We start from the raw sequence: 17,288 nt of genomic DNA on the forward strand, positions 1-17,288 counted from the left end.
TGTCTTCATACTTTCCTATGCCATTTCATATGGCAAATACTTTACATAATAGTTTAGACATTGCTTTTCTTCTCTGACTAAACAACTTGAAGATGGAATCTTCTTGAAAGTGCACTTTACAGATTCATGGCAAAGAGCATGAGATACTTTAAAACTAGATGAAGAACTAATATAGGCCTTTAAGGGCTCCCGATTGATGGGTGCAGGCCATTCTCCCTTCCTGAGAGTTTTGTCAGCAAGGGCACCAAGGTTTGGCTTGAAAGCAGAATGAGTACCCATGTAAATGAGTTCTAGGGGTGGCAGTCCTGTTCTCACCCTACATATGATAGGCAAGGAGGAGCTGGTTCAGGAGCACAGAAGGCCACTGAGAGCTGAGTGAGAAGGGACAGCTAAAAATCTATTGAGGGATCAACACTCCAAACAAATGGAATACCACTTAAAACTCTTTTTCAGCATTGTTCAATGCAGAAATGTGAGTTTGGTCAGTAGTTAGACATGTGCACTCTCCACTGATCATCATGGCTATAGCTACTGGTGTGGGAGGAACTGTCAAGTAGGCTGTAAGGGGCCCCATGATTTCTAAAGGTAGTCATGATGCTTCCCCCCAAGATAGTGTATCAGTTTTGTTGTAATTCCCTTTCAGCAACAAGGATGTTCCTGATGACAGCTGGGACTTGACCACTATCTGACAATCGATCAATAATAACTTTCAGCTCTGATGCCTTCTAAACTTGGTGTTGTCAACTTATGGTGCCACTATATGTGTGTGATAGAGTCTGGGCCCAAGAAGACAAAGTTGCTTTGTGACCATGGAATTGGTACTACATGACCAAACGTTGAGCTATCAGCACCCCTGTTTTCAAGTTAACCACTTGGCCTCTGGAAAGTTTTTCCCCCTTCACAACTTATAATCTTATAATAAAAGCAGAATTGCGCTATGGGGGCCTCCTCTTTCCTTTTGCATTTCTTAAGACAGTAGGATATGTTGAATGCATGACCTGCAGTAAAGGAAAGAAGGTAGATACCATTATCTACCACTAGACAAAGCATTGTTTGACCTAGTTGTGAGAGCAAAGGGTCCATCTAATCTGGTGAGTGTGGTCAAAAGGGGAGTCACGAATTGAAGAGCACTTTAAAGAGCACCAGTCACTATTGACATACCAGTACATCACATGGCCTGGCCGTGCCACCCATTAGCAATATATGTACTGTTAAGGGGTGGCAAGTGGTTAAAGCTGAACTCTAGACAGATGTAAAAAACACAAATTAATGGAGCACTGTAATCAATAATACATCATTATATAGATTTTTAAATGCAAAGTGTATCTGAATTCGACTGGTTAAGAGCCTCTTACAGGCCCTGTATTGCAGGCTGGAGTGTGGGAGGAAGAAGAAGTACAAGAATTCATTCAGCTTTTGAGCTGACAAGATGCATGTTGATAGGAGAAGATAGCGGAGTGACAGTAGAGATGAGCTCATCACTGTGCTGAGAGGGCTAAATGATGCTGGTCATTGGAATGAAGACATCTAGCGACAGAAGAAAGTACTGTAGGGGAAATCTCTGGATTGAAGGTAAATATTGCAACAACAGATGGGTCTTTATCTTGTTGTTATTTTTGTCTACAGTTCTGCTTTTACGTTAAAGGTACATTAAATTCTATTTGTGTTGATTTGATAAAACGTTGTAATCCCTCTAGCTCGGCCTTTCTCAACCTTTTTAACTTGAAAAGACTTTCCAGGCTCAGGGAACGCCTAATGATAATTACTATATCTACAGCTCACAGTACAATAGTGTGATGATCATTGGGAAGAACACTTCTTACAATTGTGGTCATTGGAAATAATCCCCCCTTACAGAACAAAAAAAAAGATCATTGGTGTCAGTGGTTTCTTATCTCAGAGGCAGCAATTGCCCATTGCTCAAGGAATCCCTGGCAACCACTGGAGGAACCTTAGGATTCCACAGGACTTTGGTTGAGAAAGGCTGCTCTAACTAGTTGTATGTATAAATTTCATGGCATCTGGACACTTTGTGATAGGTATGAGGCTTTTAAGTTAAGGGTTAAAAAAGACCATAGCTTATTTGTAAAGTAATAGAACTCTCTTATAACTATCTAGTTACATAGAAATCATTTTCCCCAGCTGTCGGTCTAAGAAAATATAGGTGTTAATAAATGCTTCAAACCTGCTGCAATTGATCAGCATAATGCAGACGCCAATGATCTGAGCCCCCACAGAGGTTCCATGTGGAAATGCATTTAGATGTCCAATACGTGAAAGCACTTGAAGTAGTCATCGTTTAACAAAGTACGTTCGTTTAATTGTATGTTGAAGCAAACTTTATGAAACAAATTATCAGAGAGAATTATGATTGCTATTTTAGATTCACCTGCTATGTTTGTTACCATAGTCACTAGGTTCTAACAAGTTGACTGTTAAAATATTAAATAAAAGTGATAAAATTAAAATAACTTTGTACTTATTTTACCAACTTATGTAACTTATATAACATTTTTTCCGTAGCACTTTATAGATAACAATGAACTAGTCACATGAGTGCCATCTGATAAGTTATCTCAGAATCCATAGTCCCTATTACAACCATATACATGGGACCAGTTTAGGGTCAGAGTAAGTTAACCTGCTAATATGCAAATGCTGACACAGGAACAACATAAAACCCAATGCAGGAAACCCATTAGCCACTGAGCAGCCCCACAGCAAATATTACTCACCAGCCACTTTATTAGGTACACCAGTTCAATTGCTTGGTAACACAAATTGCTAATCAGTCAATCACATGGCAACTCAATGCATTTAGGCATCTAGATGTGGTGAAGACGGCTTGCTGAAGTTCAAACCGACCATCAGAATGGGGTATAAAGGGGATTTAAGTGACTTTGAATGTGGCATGGTTGTTGGTGCCAGATGGGCTAGTTTGAGTATTTCAAAAACTGCTGATCTTGGATTTTCAGGCCCAATCATCTCTACTGTTAACAAAGAAAAAGATAAAATATCCAGTGAACGGCTGTTGTGTAGACAAAAATGCCTTATTGATGTCAGAGGTCAGAGGAGAATGGGCAGACTGGTTGCTGCGACATTAAGCTGGTAGGGTCAGAATTTGGTGTAAACAACATGAAAGTAAGAATTGAGGAGCAGGGCCCTCCTATCCCTCTTGTATTGAACTGTATTGTTGCTGTATTGTCTCCCATTATATTGTAAAGCGCCGAGCAAACTGTTGGCGCTATATAAATCCTGTATAATAATAATATATAGATACATACCTCTTAGATTGTAAGCTCCAAGGAGCAGGGCCCTCCTATCCCTCTTGTATTGAACTGTATTGTTGCTGTATTGTCTCCCATTATATTGTAAAGCACTGAGCAAACTGTTGGTGCTATATAAATCCTGTATAACAATAATAATAATAATCCATTCTGTCTTGTATCAATGATTCAGGCTGGTGGTGGTGGTGTAATGATGTGGGGGATATTTTCTTGGCACTAGCAAAGTATACCTAATAAAGTGGCCGGTGAGTGTATAATTCCTTACTTTAAATTAAAAATCTGATTTTCTAACAAAACACATTCTATTCCAGTCCATGAAATGTTAAAATGTTTATATAGTGCATAATTAGGATTTTGTGTTAATGAAATCATAATCCTCCAAGAGCAGACTGCAGTTACTATACAAGATAAAATTGACAAGATGGGCAGTATAGTGGCCTAGTCGCTCGCACCTATACCTTGCAGAACTGGGGTGCATGGAGTTTACTTGTTCTTCCTGCGTTTGCATGAGTATTCTGGCTTTCTCCAGCACTCCAATGACATTGAAGTAGGTTAGTTGGCTTCTGTCTACACTGACACTAGTATGCATCATGACAGTGTTGCTCCTTATCACGCTGTTAGAAGGGTTAAAGGTCATCCAGGGTCCTCACTTATGCAGGTTAAGGGGCTCTGGGTCTTGCAATGTTCTCCTAGATTGGTAACTCCTGGATTGGGTCCACATTTTCCAGGAAACTAGCATTCTGATCATGTAGGTGTGCACTGCCTTAAGTCAAGGGACTGTCTATCGTTAAGGGTTCTTTTGCATGAGCAGTGTGTGAAAAGACACTAGAAAAGTGTGTTCTAGCCTCAAGGAGAGGCAATCTGACTAGGCTGTTGCCTGAAAGAGATATTAAGAGACACTGGGGTTGATTTACTAAAATTGAAGAGTGCAAAATCTTGTGCAGCTTTGCAGAAAAATCAATCAGCTTCCAGGTTTTATTGTCAAAGCTTAATTGAGCAAGCTGAAGTTAGAAGCTGATTGGCCACCATGCACAGCTGCACCAGATTTTGCACTCTCCAGTTTTAGTAAATCAACCCTAATGTGTAAATAGGCAGGAGCGTGTGCAGCCCAAGTTGAGGAGTTTGTTTGTCACAAGGCTCAATGAGAGTGGTGAGTCTGTGTGAAGATAGGTTCAGGGACTACGCAAAACTGGAAGTTTATGAAAAGCGCTACACTCAAAGGAACCCCACAGTGTGTCCAAATTGGCTATGCACATGTGTTGTTACATTCTGCATGCCAGTCCCCAGATAAGCAATTGGAGAAGGTTGAGGGAAGAGTAGGTGTCCTACCGCTTTAGAGATTTGCCAAAACCCCAAAAAAATATATGAAAAAGGGACTAATGCATATCAGACATTTCACATAGAATCCTTCTAGGATATTCTTGCTATGCGTAACAGTTGAATGGGCTTATTTTGTCAAAGTATTAGACATTTTCAAGCATTTTCCATGTGTCCAGAGAATTAACATTCAGTACAATAAAAAGTTAACATGCCTATTTACAAAACATTACACTGAGAAAAGCTGCTTCAATGGTAGATTTATGTTTTGACTTCATCAGTTGTAGCACAGTACATATGTGACTATGACGTTTTTGGAAAGCAGCAGGGGCTGATAACCTATAGCAGGGGTCTCCAAACTGCGGCCCGAGGGCTGGATGTGGCCCTTTGCTAGCCTTTATCCGGCCCTTGGGGCACTATTCCTCTAAATGATATGAAGCAGTATTCCTCCCACTGACACCAACCATGGGGCACTATTGATAACACTTATGTGGTACTATTCCTGCCATTAATACCAATGATGGGGCACTACTCTTCATCCTACTAACCACCATCCCTGAGGCCATGTTTATTCTCACTGATAATGGGCCCAAAACATTTTCTACCGCCAATGGCCACACTCCAGCCCTCTTATAGTCTGAAGGACCATAAACCGACCCTTTGTTTGAAAAGTTTGGCGACCCCTGACCTATAGAATAACTCCTTGAATGTCAAGCCTTAGTATAAAATGTTGCTTTGTTGCTCTAGAAACATGTCTGCCTAGATCCCGAAGGATACCATAGAATAGGTGTAGAACCTGAGCATCAGAAGTATTTCATTATTATAGACTGCACAAAACCTGAATTTCACAATATTGTTTACTGCCAGATTGTTTCTCCTGTGACCTGAGCTGTTTATTCATTGCTGCATATTATGAGGAGATAAGGTATTCATTGCTGCATATTATGAGGAGATAAGGAATTCATTTTCTAAGTCCTTAAAACTAATCTCTGGGTATGGATATTATTACAGAGAGGCATTCTTCCAGCTTGGAGCAATGTGAATATACATAGGCCATAACTTGCTGCCATTTTTGCTGCCTTCTGAGTCCCGTGCTGAGTTGCTGTCCTGATGCATAGTTAACACAGGCGGTAGCTCAGACAAAGGAACTGGAAGCAGCAATGGCAGCAAGGTATATCATATGTATAGTAAACAGTATGTATCAATACATTGATCCAAGCTGGAACAATGTAACAATACAATAATATCCATAATTGGAGTTCAGCTTTAAGGACCTATAAAATGAATTCCTTTTCTCCTCATAATATGCAGCAATTGAAAAAACAGCTCAGGTCACAGGAGAAACAATCTGCCAGCAAACAATATTATGTAAAAGTCACAGAACACCTTGCGTTTTGCAAGCATTGACTTCCAGATTTCCACCTCATCTAATCGGATAATGTTTTTATATACAGTATATACATACATGTATACTGTATATACAATGCATTCATAAACTATTCAGACCCCCTTCACTTTTTTCAAATGTGTTATGTTGTTGCCTGCTATTACAGTTGTTTACATTTTTTTTCTCATTAATTGACACTCAGCATTCCATAATGACAAAGTGAAAACAGAATTTTACAAATGTTTGTAAATGTATGAAAAAGGAAAGACTGAAATATCACATTAGCATAAGTATTAAGACCCATTGTAACAACACTTGAAATGGGCAGCACAGTGGCTAAATAGTTAGCACTTCCGCCTGGCAGTACTAGGGTCGTTGGTTCGAATCCCAGCCACGGCACCACCTGCCTGGAGTTTGCATGTTCTCCCTGTGCCTGCGTGGGTTTCCTCTGGGTACTCCGGTTTCCTCCCACATTCCAAAGACATGCTGGTAGGTTAATTGGATCCTGTCTAAATTGGCCCTAATATGTGTATGAATGTGAGTTAGGGACCTTGGATTGTACACCCCTTGAGGGTTAGGGACTGATGTGAATGTACAATATGTGTAAAGCGCTGTGTAAATTGACGGCACTATATAAGTACCTGAAATAAATAATAAATAAATAAATGTAGCTCAGGTAACTCCTATTTCTCTTGATCACTGCTGAAATGTACCTACACCTTGAATGGAGTAAACCTGTGCTAAATTAAATTGATTGGACATGATTTGGAAAGGCACATACCTCTCTATAAAAGGCATTACAGCTGTTAATGCACACTGTATCAGAACAAAAGCCAGGAGGTCAGAGGAACTACACAAAGACCTGAGAGACAGAATTATTTCAATGGTTGCAAAAAAAATTCTGTTGCACTGAAGGTTCCCAAGAACATGGCAGCCTCCATAACTCTCAAATGGAAGAAGTTTAGCAAAACTAGGCCTCAGTTCTAAACGTTATGTCAGGATGAAACCAGGCACCACTCATCACCTGCCCAATCTCAACAGTAAAGTATGGTGGTGGCAGCATCATGCTGTGGGGGTGTTTATCAGCAGCGATGACTGGTCTGGGTTAAGGAAAAGCTGAATGGAGCAAAGCACAGCGATATCCTCAATGAAACCCTGTTCCAAGGCACTTGAACCTCAGTCTGTGGTGAAGGTTCACCTTCCTACAGGACAACAATCCTAAGCACACAGCCAAGACAATACAAGGGTGCTTTAACCGCCTCCCACCCGCCATATAGTGCAATGACGGGTGCAAGGCGGTTCTCTTGTTCTGGGAGGACGTCATATGACGTCCTTCCATTCTAACTGCGCATGCTCGGACAACGCGGATCACCGATCAATGGAAAGAGCTGAAGATGTCGACTCGGTCATGTGATCAGCTGTGTCCAATCATGTAAACAGGGAAATGCCGGTTATCGGCATTTCTCTCCTCACGAGCTGTCACGCTGACAGCTCGAGAGGAGAGCCAGTAATCGGCATCCCTCAGAGGGGACATGTACACTGATCATCAGGGCACTGATGATCAGCGTACCCTGATGATCTGTGTAGCCCCAGCAGTGCCACTTGTCAGTGTCCATCAGTGCCAGCTGTCAGTGCTCATTCATGCCACCTGCCAGTGCCCATCAGTGCCACATCAATGCCACATATCAGTGCCCATCTGAGCTGTCTTTCAGTGTCACCCATCAGTCCCAGTCAGCGCCACCTATCAGTGCTGCCAATCAGTGCCACCTATCAGTGCTGCCAGTCAGTGTCGCCTATCAGTGCCAGTCAGTACCTCCTATCAGTGCCCGTCAGTGCTGTCTATCAGTGCTGCCTAACAGTGCCAGTCAGTGCCGCCTATCAGTGCCAGTCAGTGCTGCCTATCCATGCCACCTATCAGTGCCATATATTAGTGCTGCCTTTCAGTGCCCATCAGTGATGCCTGTCAATGCCCATCAGTGCCACCTACCAGTGCCTCCTCATCAGTGCCCATCAGTGCCACCTATCAGTGTCCATCAGTACAGCCTATCAGTGCCCATCACTGCAGCCTCATTAGCGCACATCAGTGAAGGAGAAAAATCATTTATTTACAAAATTTTATAACAAAAACTAAGAAAAAATGTTTTTTTTTTTCAAAATTTCCAGTGGATTTTGGTTTGTTTAAGAAAAAATAAAAAACGCAGAGGTAATTAAATACCACCAAAATAAAGCTCTATCTGTCACAAAAAAATGATAAAAATGGCATATGGGTACAGTGTTGCATGACCGCGCAATTGTCATTCAAAGTGCAACAGCGCAGAAAGCTGGAAATTGGCCTGGGCAGGAAGGGGGTATAAGTGCCCTGTAGGCTAGAGGTTAAGGACAACTCTGTGAATGTCCTAGAGTTGCTAGCCATAGTCTTGACTTGAACCCTATTGAACATCTCTAAAGAAAACTGAAAATAGCTGTTCACCGATGGTTCCCAGCCCACCTGACTGAGCTTGAGAGGATTTGCAAAGAAGAATGGCAGAAAATCCCACAATCCAGGTGTTCAAAGCTTGTTGCATCATACCCAAAAAGAATGGAGGCTGTAATTGCTGCCAAAAGTGCATCAACAATGTACTGAGTAAAGGGTCTGAATACGTAAGTACATGTGATATTTCAGTTTTTTTTCTTTTTAATAAATTCAGAGATATGTCTAAAATTCTGTTTTCACTGAGTGTAAATTAATGAGAAACAAATTAATCAGGCTGAAACATAAGAAAATGAAAAAAAGTGAAGGGGAGTGAATACTTTATGAATGCACTATGTAGAAATGCACTAGGAGCCACTAGAAAGATGCCCAGGGTTCCTTTCCCAGTAGTTGCACTATAGCCAGGCAAAAGGTCACAGTCACTCTTTGGCTCAATGGACAGTCCAGGGATATTATTTTTGGATGTTTTTTATTTTTGAGTAACTTGGATGGGGCGAGACATTTGAGTGGGATACTCCAAAACAAAGTACAAATAGGAGGACACTTTGTCTTTGTAAAACTATGAGCCAGGTCCTTGCACAAGTAAAGAAATGACCCAAGTGTTGTAGTGCAACTTGAGGAGATTAAACTTGCTCCCTAGACAGTCCAAGCAAAGTCATTTCACTGAAAATTACAGAGTCAGCTGTGTGTTTTAAGGGGAAAAAGTGTCCAGTGTTCTGAAGAGCTCAGCCACTTTCTCCCTGTGATACCAGACCAGATCCACAGATGATATCCCCCTAAGTCAGCGCAGCAACTTCAGCTCCAGCAAAACCTGACCTCCCCGTCCACCTAGCTGGGACCGCGATCATTAGCAAACACTGACAGGTGGCCTGGGGGGCAGTCAGCCCCCTCCAGGCTGTGATCTCTTCCTCAGGGTTTAACAAAAATAGAATGTTACCTGATGCACCAAGTTATGTGCCTCCATCCCTTAATATATCCGTACAACCAATTTATTTGTCCTGGAACTTTAAATGAGGCACAACACACATGACCAACGAATAATTATTAATTAATTTTTAATAAATAGATAAACTTCTCATTGCTTACAAAAAAAAGATAAAATGGTAACAAGCTGATTTGTAATAAATTCATATTAATGCATTTCATACATAATTGGATATACAATTAACCGTATACAATCCAGATGGTGTTGCTTCTCAGTATCCTCATGGGCTGCATGAGGATACTCAGAAGCAACACTTTGACGTACAGCTCTTGATTCATGGGTGTTATCATGATTGCCCACCCACTTTGAATCTGCTTCTGGCTTGTCCCCTTGGGTTCTCACGGAGCCATACTTCCACAGCTCTCGGGTGAGACTCCCCTGGCAATCACCATTTGGAAATACTGCCATATGTATTTTTAGCTGATTTATATTATATATGCATCTACTCCTGAAGAAGTAAACTAAGAGTCACAAAACGTGTTGAGTTTTTGGATGCAGTTTTAATGTAATTATGTATCAACATCTGGATTGTATATGGTCAATTGTATATCCAATTATGTATGAAATGCATTAATATGGATTTATTAAAAATTACCTAGTTACCATTTTATCCTCTTTTTGTAAGCAATAAGAAGTTTATTCATTTATTAAAAATTAATGTTGGAAACTAGTTATTCGTTGGTTGTGTGTATTGTGCCTCATTTAAAGTCCCAGGACTAATACATTAGTTGTAAGGGTACAGATCACCTATGTATCCCATCTTAAAAGCCAGAATGACAATATTATCTTAAACCCTTCTGCAATTTTACAAATGTCTCATTTAAAGTCCCAGGACAAATAAATTGGTTGTATGGCTCCTCCTTAGGGTTTAGACAATTCTGTTCCAGGTCTCAAACTATGTATACACTTTCCCAGCAGCATATGTGCCTTCTTCCCACAGAGATTGGGCGAGACAGTATAAATATTCATGCTGCTCATGTGCCTTGCTCCACTCCCAGAGGGTTACAGATTGTAGGAGGATTATTCAACCCTCCAGCGTGTGAAACACATAACACACTTAAACAATCACAAACAGCCACACTGATTACAGTGAGCCAGAACAAAATTTACCTACTACATTATTTATATACAGTGTATGTAATATATATATATATCAGAAATGCATTCCTTACAGTATACAGTACTGACACATTATGCAGTGCAACATAGGATACAAAAGATTACCTGAATGTTTAACAGCAATACCAGAACAATATCGTGCAGAGAGTGGAGACTAAACCCTATCACACCAAGGAGGCAGTAGACACACATGCATTTTTCCCAAAGTGTATATATTATGTTTTTTGCATATTTTGAGAGTGTGTTTTATGTGCATTTTACATACAGTTTCTTTCTCGGAAATGGGACATGTAAATAAAAGACATACTAATTAAACACATATTGCATAGGTACATTTTCTGTGTGTTTCCTAAGTGATGTTATTGACTATAATGTAAACTGCATTTTTTTACCAAAATGCATCAAAGATGAAGCAAGCTGGATTTGTCAAAAACTTAAAGCACTGCCCAGGGGCGGACTGACAACTCATGGGGCCCCCAGGTAATAGGGGATCATGGGGCCCCTGTGTCTTTGCCCTAACTCAATAAAGCCTATGAAAAAGGTACCAGGGGCATCTCATGGGGCCACCTACTGACCCCAGGCCCTTGGGCAGTGCCCGAGTTTCCAAATGGTCAGTCTGCCCCTTGCACTGCCTTCCATTGCAATGCACTTATATGCCTTTAGTTCACTGTGATCTTGCACATAAAATGTGATTACGTGAATGGGCCCTAAAACTAGACCAACTAGTAAATCTGCAAGTGTTATGTTTGCTGTAAATAACCAATGCACATCAACACCAAAATGTCTTCCCAACTGGCGCTGGACCGGAATGGGTTGCAATCAATGAGAAGCAATTAATTACAAAGCTGCATTAGGAAATTCCACATGATGGATTCAGAGTGTTAGTTATCTTAAATGCAAAATCAGTTAAGTAACATGATAATGACACGACATAGGTTATTTAGCTCCCGTTTAAATTGGCCCTAGTGTGTGTATGTATGCGAGTGTGTATGTGTGTGTAAGTGAGATAAGAACTTTAGATTGTAAGCTTCTTGTGGACAATGACCAATGTAAATGTACATTATGTAAATTAATGCATATTTGTAAACACTATAAAAATACCTGTAAAAAACAGACAAAAACATTTAAATACATTAACAGGGTGGTTTTCAGAAAAGTCGTATTTAATAAAATGGTTCTAGCCACATTCCAATGAAAATGCTGTGGAGTAATCTGATGTAGGCCGTTGTAACAAGACATCTTTAAAATATATACAAAAACTGAAACAGTCAACTGCCGTGCAAGTACAATCAGTAGCTACAGACATAATTTGGTTTAGTTCACCGACAACAAAAAAGGTTTAACTAGAAAAAAATATATAGATTAATATATTCTTCCAATATTGACCTTCCTTATTAATGATATGGCAGTGAATAAGATTGTGTGCATTTGTTAATCAAGACGATTATAGCTTAGATGAGGACAAGATAACATTCGACATACCAATCATGTAGGAAATCATAAAAAGGATCCCAAACTTTTTTTACAACTGTAAATACACAATTGTGGAGGAGGAGAACCCCACATGTGTTCATGGGGGAGGGGTGTTCTGGGGGGGGGGCTTCTTGGCACCATATTACATGTTGCACCCTAAATATGTAAAAGGTGGTGTTAGCCTTTAAAGTGAACCTATGTCAAAGAAGCACGGGAGCTAACAAAAGTCCAAGTTTTATCAACAACTCAAGTACTCAACTAGTAGAAAATTGCAAAGACTAAGGAGGTAGGGGGATACTAATCTACAAGAAAGAAAAACACCCAAAAATTAAAAAAACCACAAGTCACAATGTAAAAAATGTTAACAACCTTTAGTTTAAAAAATCAAACCTTTTTCTGTTTTAATATTTTTCAATTCAAATGAAACTGCACTCACAAACGTCTTATGACCACACACACACACAATGGTCATAGGACGCTCATGTAAGTCAACTCACTGCTAAGGCTCCATGCTTCATGCACACTGGGTGTTTTGATGACGCTGGTAACGTTAGCTGTGTAAAGTCACCTTTAGTGGCGTTTTCCTGTGTTTGTGTTTTTTAACGTTTATAGTGGGTTTTTTTGTCAAAAACCATCCAAATACGCCGGTTTGTAGCAGTTTACCACATTTTGACATGTTTTTCAGCATTAGAGCATTTTTACAGCTAAAAAGCTCCACTAGAAACCCACTAGTCCTGGGTTTTTTTCCAGCCAAAAAACGTCTTTGCCAAAAAATGTTGATTACAGTCTGTGTGTGCATGGTCACATAGGATAACATGCTGGGGGGTTTACTATCTGTAGAAAAAAACGTTAAAAGTCAAAAACAGCAGCTGCAAAAACGTCAAGTGTGCATGAGGACTAAGTCTGTAGAGGATTAAGATTTTGAGCATTTGCTACGTGACTACTGGTTCACATACACTGTTGCAGAAAATGTCACCAACTAAAAGGAAGGTTGAAGTTGACGTTTCCATGAAGCAGCACAAGACAAGGTTTTTGTAGAGAGTGTCAGTGAGAGCAGAGTAGCAGTATGTGAGACTAAAGAGCGGTTTTAGGAGTCTTATATGAGCAATAGCTGACCAGCTGTGTGTGGTCGTAGGAAGTTGGTAAATGGCCCTGTGTGCAGGTGTTTGGTGGTGACCAGGGGCGGACTGACAACTCATGGGTCCCCAGGGCCATAGGGGATCATGGGGCCACTGTGTCCTTGCCCAAACTCAAAAAAGCCTATGAAAAAGGTACCAGGGGCATCTCATAGGGCCCCCTACTGACCCCGGGCCCCCGGACAGTGCCCGAGTTTCCAAATGGTCAGTCTGCCCCTGGTGGTGACTTTATTTGGATTCGGTATTCAACTAGAAGTTCAAGCTGCAGCTGAGAGACCTATCTTTAATTTGAAGAAGCTGCTCAAAGATGTAATTAGAACCATTTTTCTTTTTTTATCTCTTGGATAGAGTGGGACATTTTTATAACATGTCAGGTTTTAATTGGGAGATATTTGTCTTTACTCCATGTCCTAGTGTTAGGCAGCCTCTCGTCAACTTATCCTGTCTTTAATGTCAGCTGCCGGGTAGCATGCCTTGCGACAGGCAGCTTCCCAGCAATTATTGACTGCTGTTTTGTAATTCACTATCTTCCTGTCAGCTGCAGGGTAATGAGTCTGGTTACATGACCCCTGATCTGGGATTGGTCCATGGCACAAGGGGCTCATGCCTTTGTACTTGTGTTAGCATTTTCTTGCTGATCAAGTGTGTCTGAATTCTTGCCTGTTTGCTAATAACATTGACCTTTGCTATCTTATCAGATTTCTCTTGTCTGCACCCTGCCCTGACGTTTTTACATTTAATGGATACTTCTATTGCCTGCTGCCTGCTATGTTACCGTATACCTCTACTGTCTGCTGCCTGCTCTGATCTTTGTTACATTTAATGGATAGAGTTGGGCTTGATGTTTGAGTCAAACATAAGTTTGACTCGCACGCATCAGCAGTTCGTTTGGTTGGTGAACACATGAATGGTAAGGGCATTCGGTGGGCTATTTGCCCCCCATGTCCCACAATGCACTGTGCCCTGACAGTGTACTGTGATTGGCCAAAGCAATGCACCTGACCACAGACAGAAGTATCTGTTAATAGTGATGGGCCAAACACCCCCTGTTCGGTTCTCGATCGAACATTCGAACCTAACAAAAGTTCGACCGCGACTTCGAACAGGGAAAAATTACTAAGTGGTATCTTACTGCATCCAAGTATGGGGTGATTGATGTTGGATCTACTTTTTTTCATTTCTGTTTTTAATAAAGGACTTGTCAAAGACTGTCTTCTGTAATTTTGTACACTACTTTTTTTTTTGTGAATGAGTAGCAGTACAATGTACCCATACTCATTCACATGGGGGGCGGCGGGATCTGGGGGCCCCCTTGTTAAAGGCCCCCCGCCCACAGACCACCACAACCACCGGCCATGGTTGTGGGGAAGAGGCCCATCTCCCCATCTACATGGGAACAAGGTGCTTTGCGGGGGTGACCCCCCCTGCCCCAAAGCACCCCCCCATGTTAAGAGCATGTGGCCTGGTATAATTCAGGAGGGGGGACATTCGCTTACCCCCCTTTCTTGACCTACTGGGCTGCACGCTCGGATAAGGGTCTCGTATGGATTTTGGGGGGAAATGTTTTCTTTAAATGGCGAGGGGGTTCCCCTCAAAATCCATACCAGACCCGAAGGGCTTTTAATGGATGGTAAGGGACCCCACACCGTTTAAAAGAAAAAAAATTCAGCTGACAGCTGAAACATTAAAGAATATTTTCACTACTAAAATACTACATGACTTAATAATATAACTCATGCTGTATTTTAGTAGCTGTGTAGTATCTTACCCCATATTCGGATGTAGTAAGATATCACTTAGTGATTTGTCCCTGTTCAAGTTTGCAGTCGATCTTTTGTTAGGATTGAATGTTCGACCATTAACTGAACAGGCGCATCACTATTAATGGATACTTCTGTCTACTGCCTCTCCTGACCCCTGCTACATTACCAGATACCACTACCATCTACTGTCTGCCCTGACCTTTGCTAAGTTCCTGGATTAAACCCATTGCCAGCTGCCAGTCCTGACTTCTCAAGAAGGGCTTCCATCTTGTTTCTGCCATCAATATATAGTACATGTACTTTCTTCTAACTTGGGTCAGCTAGCAATATTCTACAGCCACAGTATACACTTTTGTGTATTAGGTCCTGAAGGCAACCTAGTACTGGCAGAACTACTAGCCTTAAGTGATAGGGGACAGCTAAAAGTGTAGCTACACTCACCCACAGTTAACTCTGACTGAAATTTCTGAAATCCCATCCTTGACAATTATCAGCAGAACTAATGTCCCCATTGAAATAATTCCTCTCTATTCTTGTTTTGGTGACAGCCATACCATATTGGAATTCTCTTTACTTCTCCTGGTAGCAGTGGTCATTGGAACAAATATTGAGGGTTGATCTTCCCATTGGGGAAACAGAAATACTAAATCTGAGCAAAGCCTCTAACCCTTCCATTGTCTATCAAGTGGAATGTTACTTTATGCAATGTAATTATCCTATATAAGGTATGGCCAAGGTTCAAAAATATTCACAATGTGTACACTTTTTTTTAATCAAGTGAATAATTAATATGCATACATACTAAAAGCCTAACTGAAGTAAAATAAATATTGTATATATGCAGTCAGACATTTATAACCTCCCTTTTCAGTTTTACCTCCACTTTCCTGTTACAGCAGCTGCACAGGGTGTCTATTTAAGACTGGGCCATTTGATAAGCACAATAAAAGAACCAATTTCTGATAGTAATTCCCACATAACTGGTCAGACAAGCCCCCTCTCCTTCTCTACAACACAAGTCTGTGTAAGAACACTGAGGAATACGGGCATTATACATAGTTACATAGTTAGTCTGGCTGAAAAAAGACAAAAGTCCATCCAGTTCAACCATAGAAAAAAAAAAGTTATCCTATACCCACAGTTGATCCAGAGGAAGGCAAAAAAAACAGCAAAGCATAATCCAATTTGCTCCTGCTACAAAAAAATTCCTTTCTGATCCCCTGAGAGTCAGTTGGACATTCCCTGGATTCAGCGCTGCTAACATAAAGCACTGGGGTGTAAGAGCGGGAAGCAGCATTTCACTAAAAGAAAAAGGTATTTGAAAACATTTCAAAGCAAAAATCAGTTCAAATACACAATGCAGGGGGTACATGGCAATAAAGATATAAGACGTTGTGATAAAACAATAGTGAAAAATAAGCTTTAGCAATTATACAGGGAACACAAGTTGAAAAATTAGAAAGAAGAAAGGATGCAGAAAAAAAGGTAGACAGAATGGAGCATGGTTATGTGGGTAAACAGCCCTTCGACAAAGAACAGTTATGAGACCACCATGAGGTAATAAAGGTAATAAAAAAGTTTACCAGTCTTGCAAAGAGAAGACAAACATTTGTCAGTGTATGTTTAATGAACAGAAAACTTACTTTCAAGAAGGAGTTTCATGCTTGTGCCTTGGAACAAGTCACGTAGGACATTATTGACACAGCCATTAACGTCCAATAAACGCACGTTCATCCAAGCTGTAAACCCATTTATCCTCGTTTGTGTGGACATTGCTTTATGGTAGTCAGTACAGGATTTAATAAGGTAACTCTAAAATCAATTTACAGAGATATTTTAAAAGATATTTACCAATATGTTGTTTCACACCGTAACTGACAATTTATTTTTGTATTATATAATTATATCAAAGAGCAGTGTTTTGTGTGGCTTGGTTTTAGTGTTTTTTCCTAATATTAGAAAAACAATATGTAAACAGTTCTAAAGGAACTATTACATATACCTCTTTATTTTAAAAAGCAATGCGTAGTAGTTTGTACATATTTTCATTATTATGGTCAGGAAAAAAATGCTAAATTATCTTTTCTTTCGTGCTCTCTAGGTCATTTTACTAAGATATTATTAAAAGCTGTTTACAGAGAGCAACAGTTAAAGCTGAAATTCACACATAGAACTGAGCCAGTTGAAAAACTACATTATCAAATTGCTTGGTTTTAAAGCAGAATTTCAGCTATGCGGAGTAAAAGTGCCAACCCACCTGCCACCATCACCCCTGATGTCCCATGGGTCTTTTTTTTAACCCTATACATACTATTTCCCTGCAGTCTCCCAGCTGGTCTGGTGATGTCACA

At 40.5% G+C, this 17,288-nt stretch overlaps 1 protein-coding gene across 1 annotated transcript in view; it reads right to left on the bottom strand.

Moving 5' to 3' along the window:
* LOC149471981 (uncharacterized) overlaps window positions 1-16,710 on the bottom strand; it is a 344,746-nt gene extending 328,036 nt beyond the window's left edge. Inside the window, exon 1 of the mRNA XM_089652739.1 lies at window positions 16,581-16,710. Within this exon, the coding sequence (XP_089508865.1) occupies window positions 16,581-16,710 (130 nt within the window). The remainder of the gene's footprint in view (window positions 1-16,580) is intronic.
* Between the last annotated feature and the right edge of the window lie 578 nt (window positions 16,711-17,288).

This window comes from Staurois parvus, unplaced genomic scaffold (assembly GCF_062004578.1).
Source record: "Staurois parvus isolate SC_StPar_1 unplaced genomic scaffold, SC_StPar_1.0 ptg000025l, whole genome shotgun sequence".
Lineage (NCBI taxonomy): Eukaryota > Metazoa > Chordata > Amphibia > Anura > Ranidae > Staurois > Staurois parvus.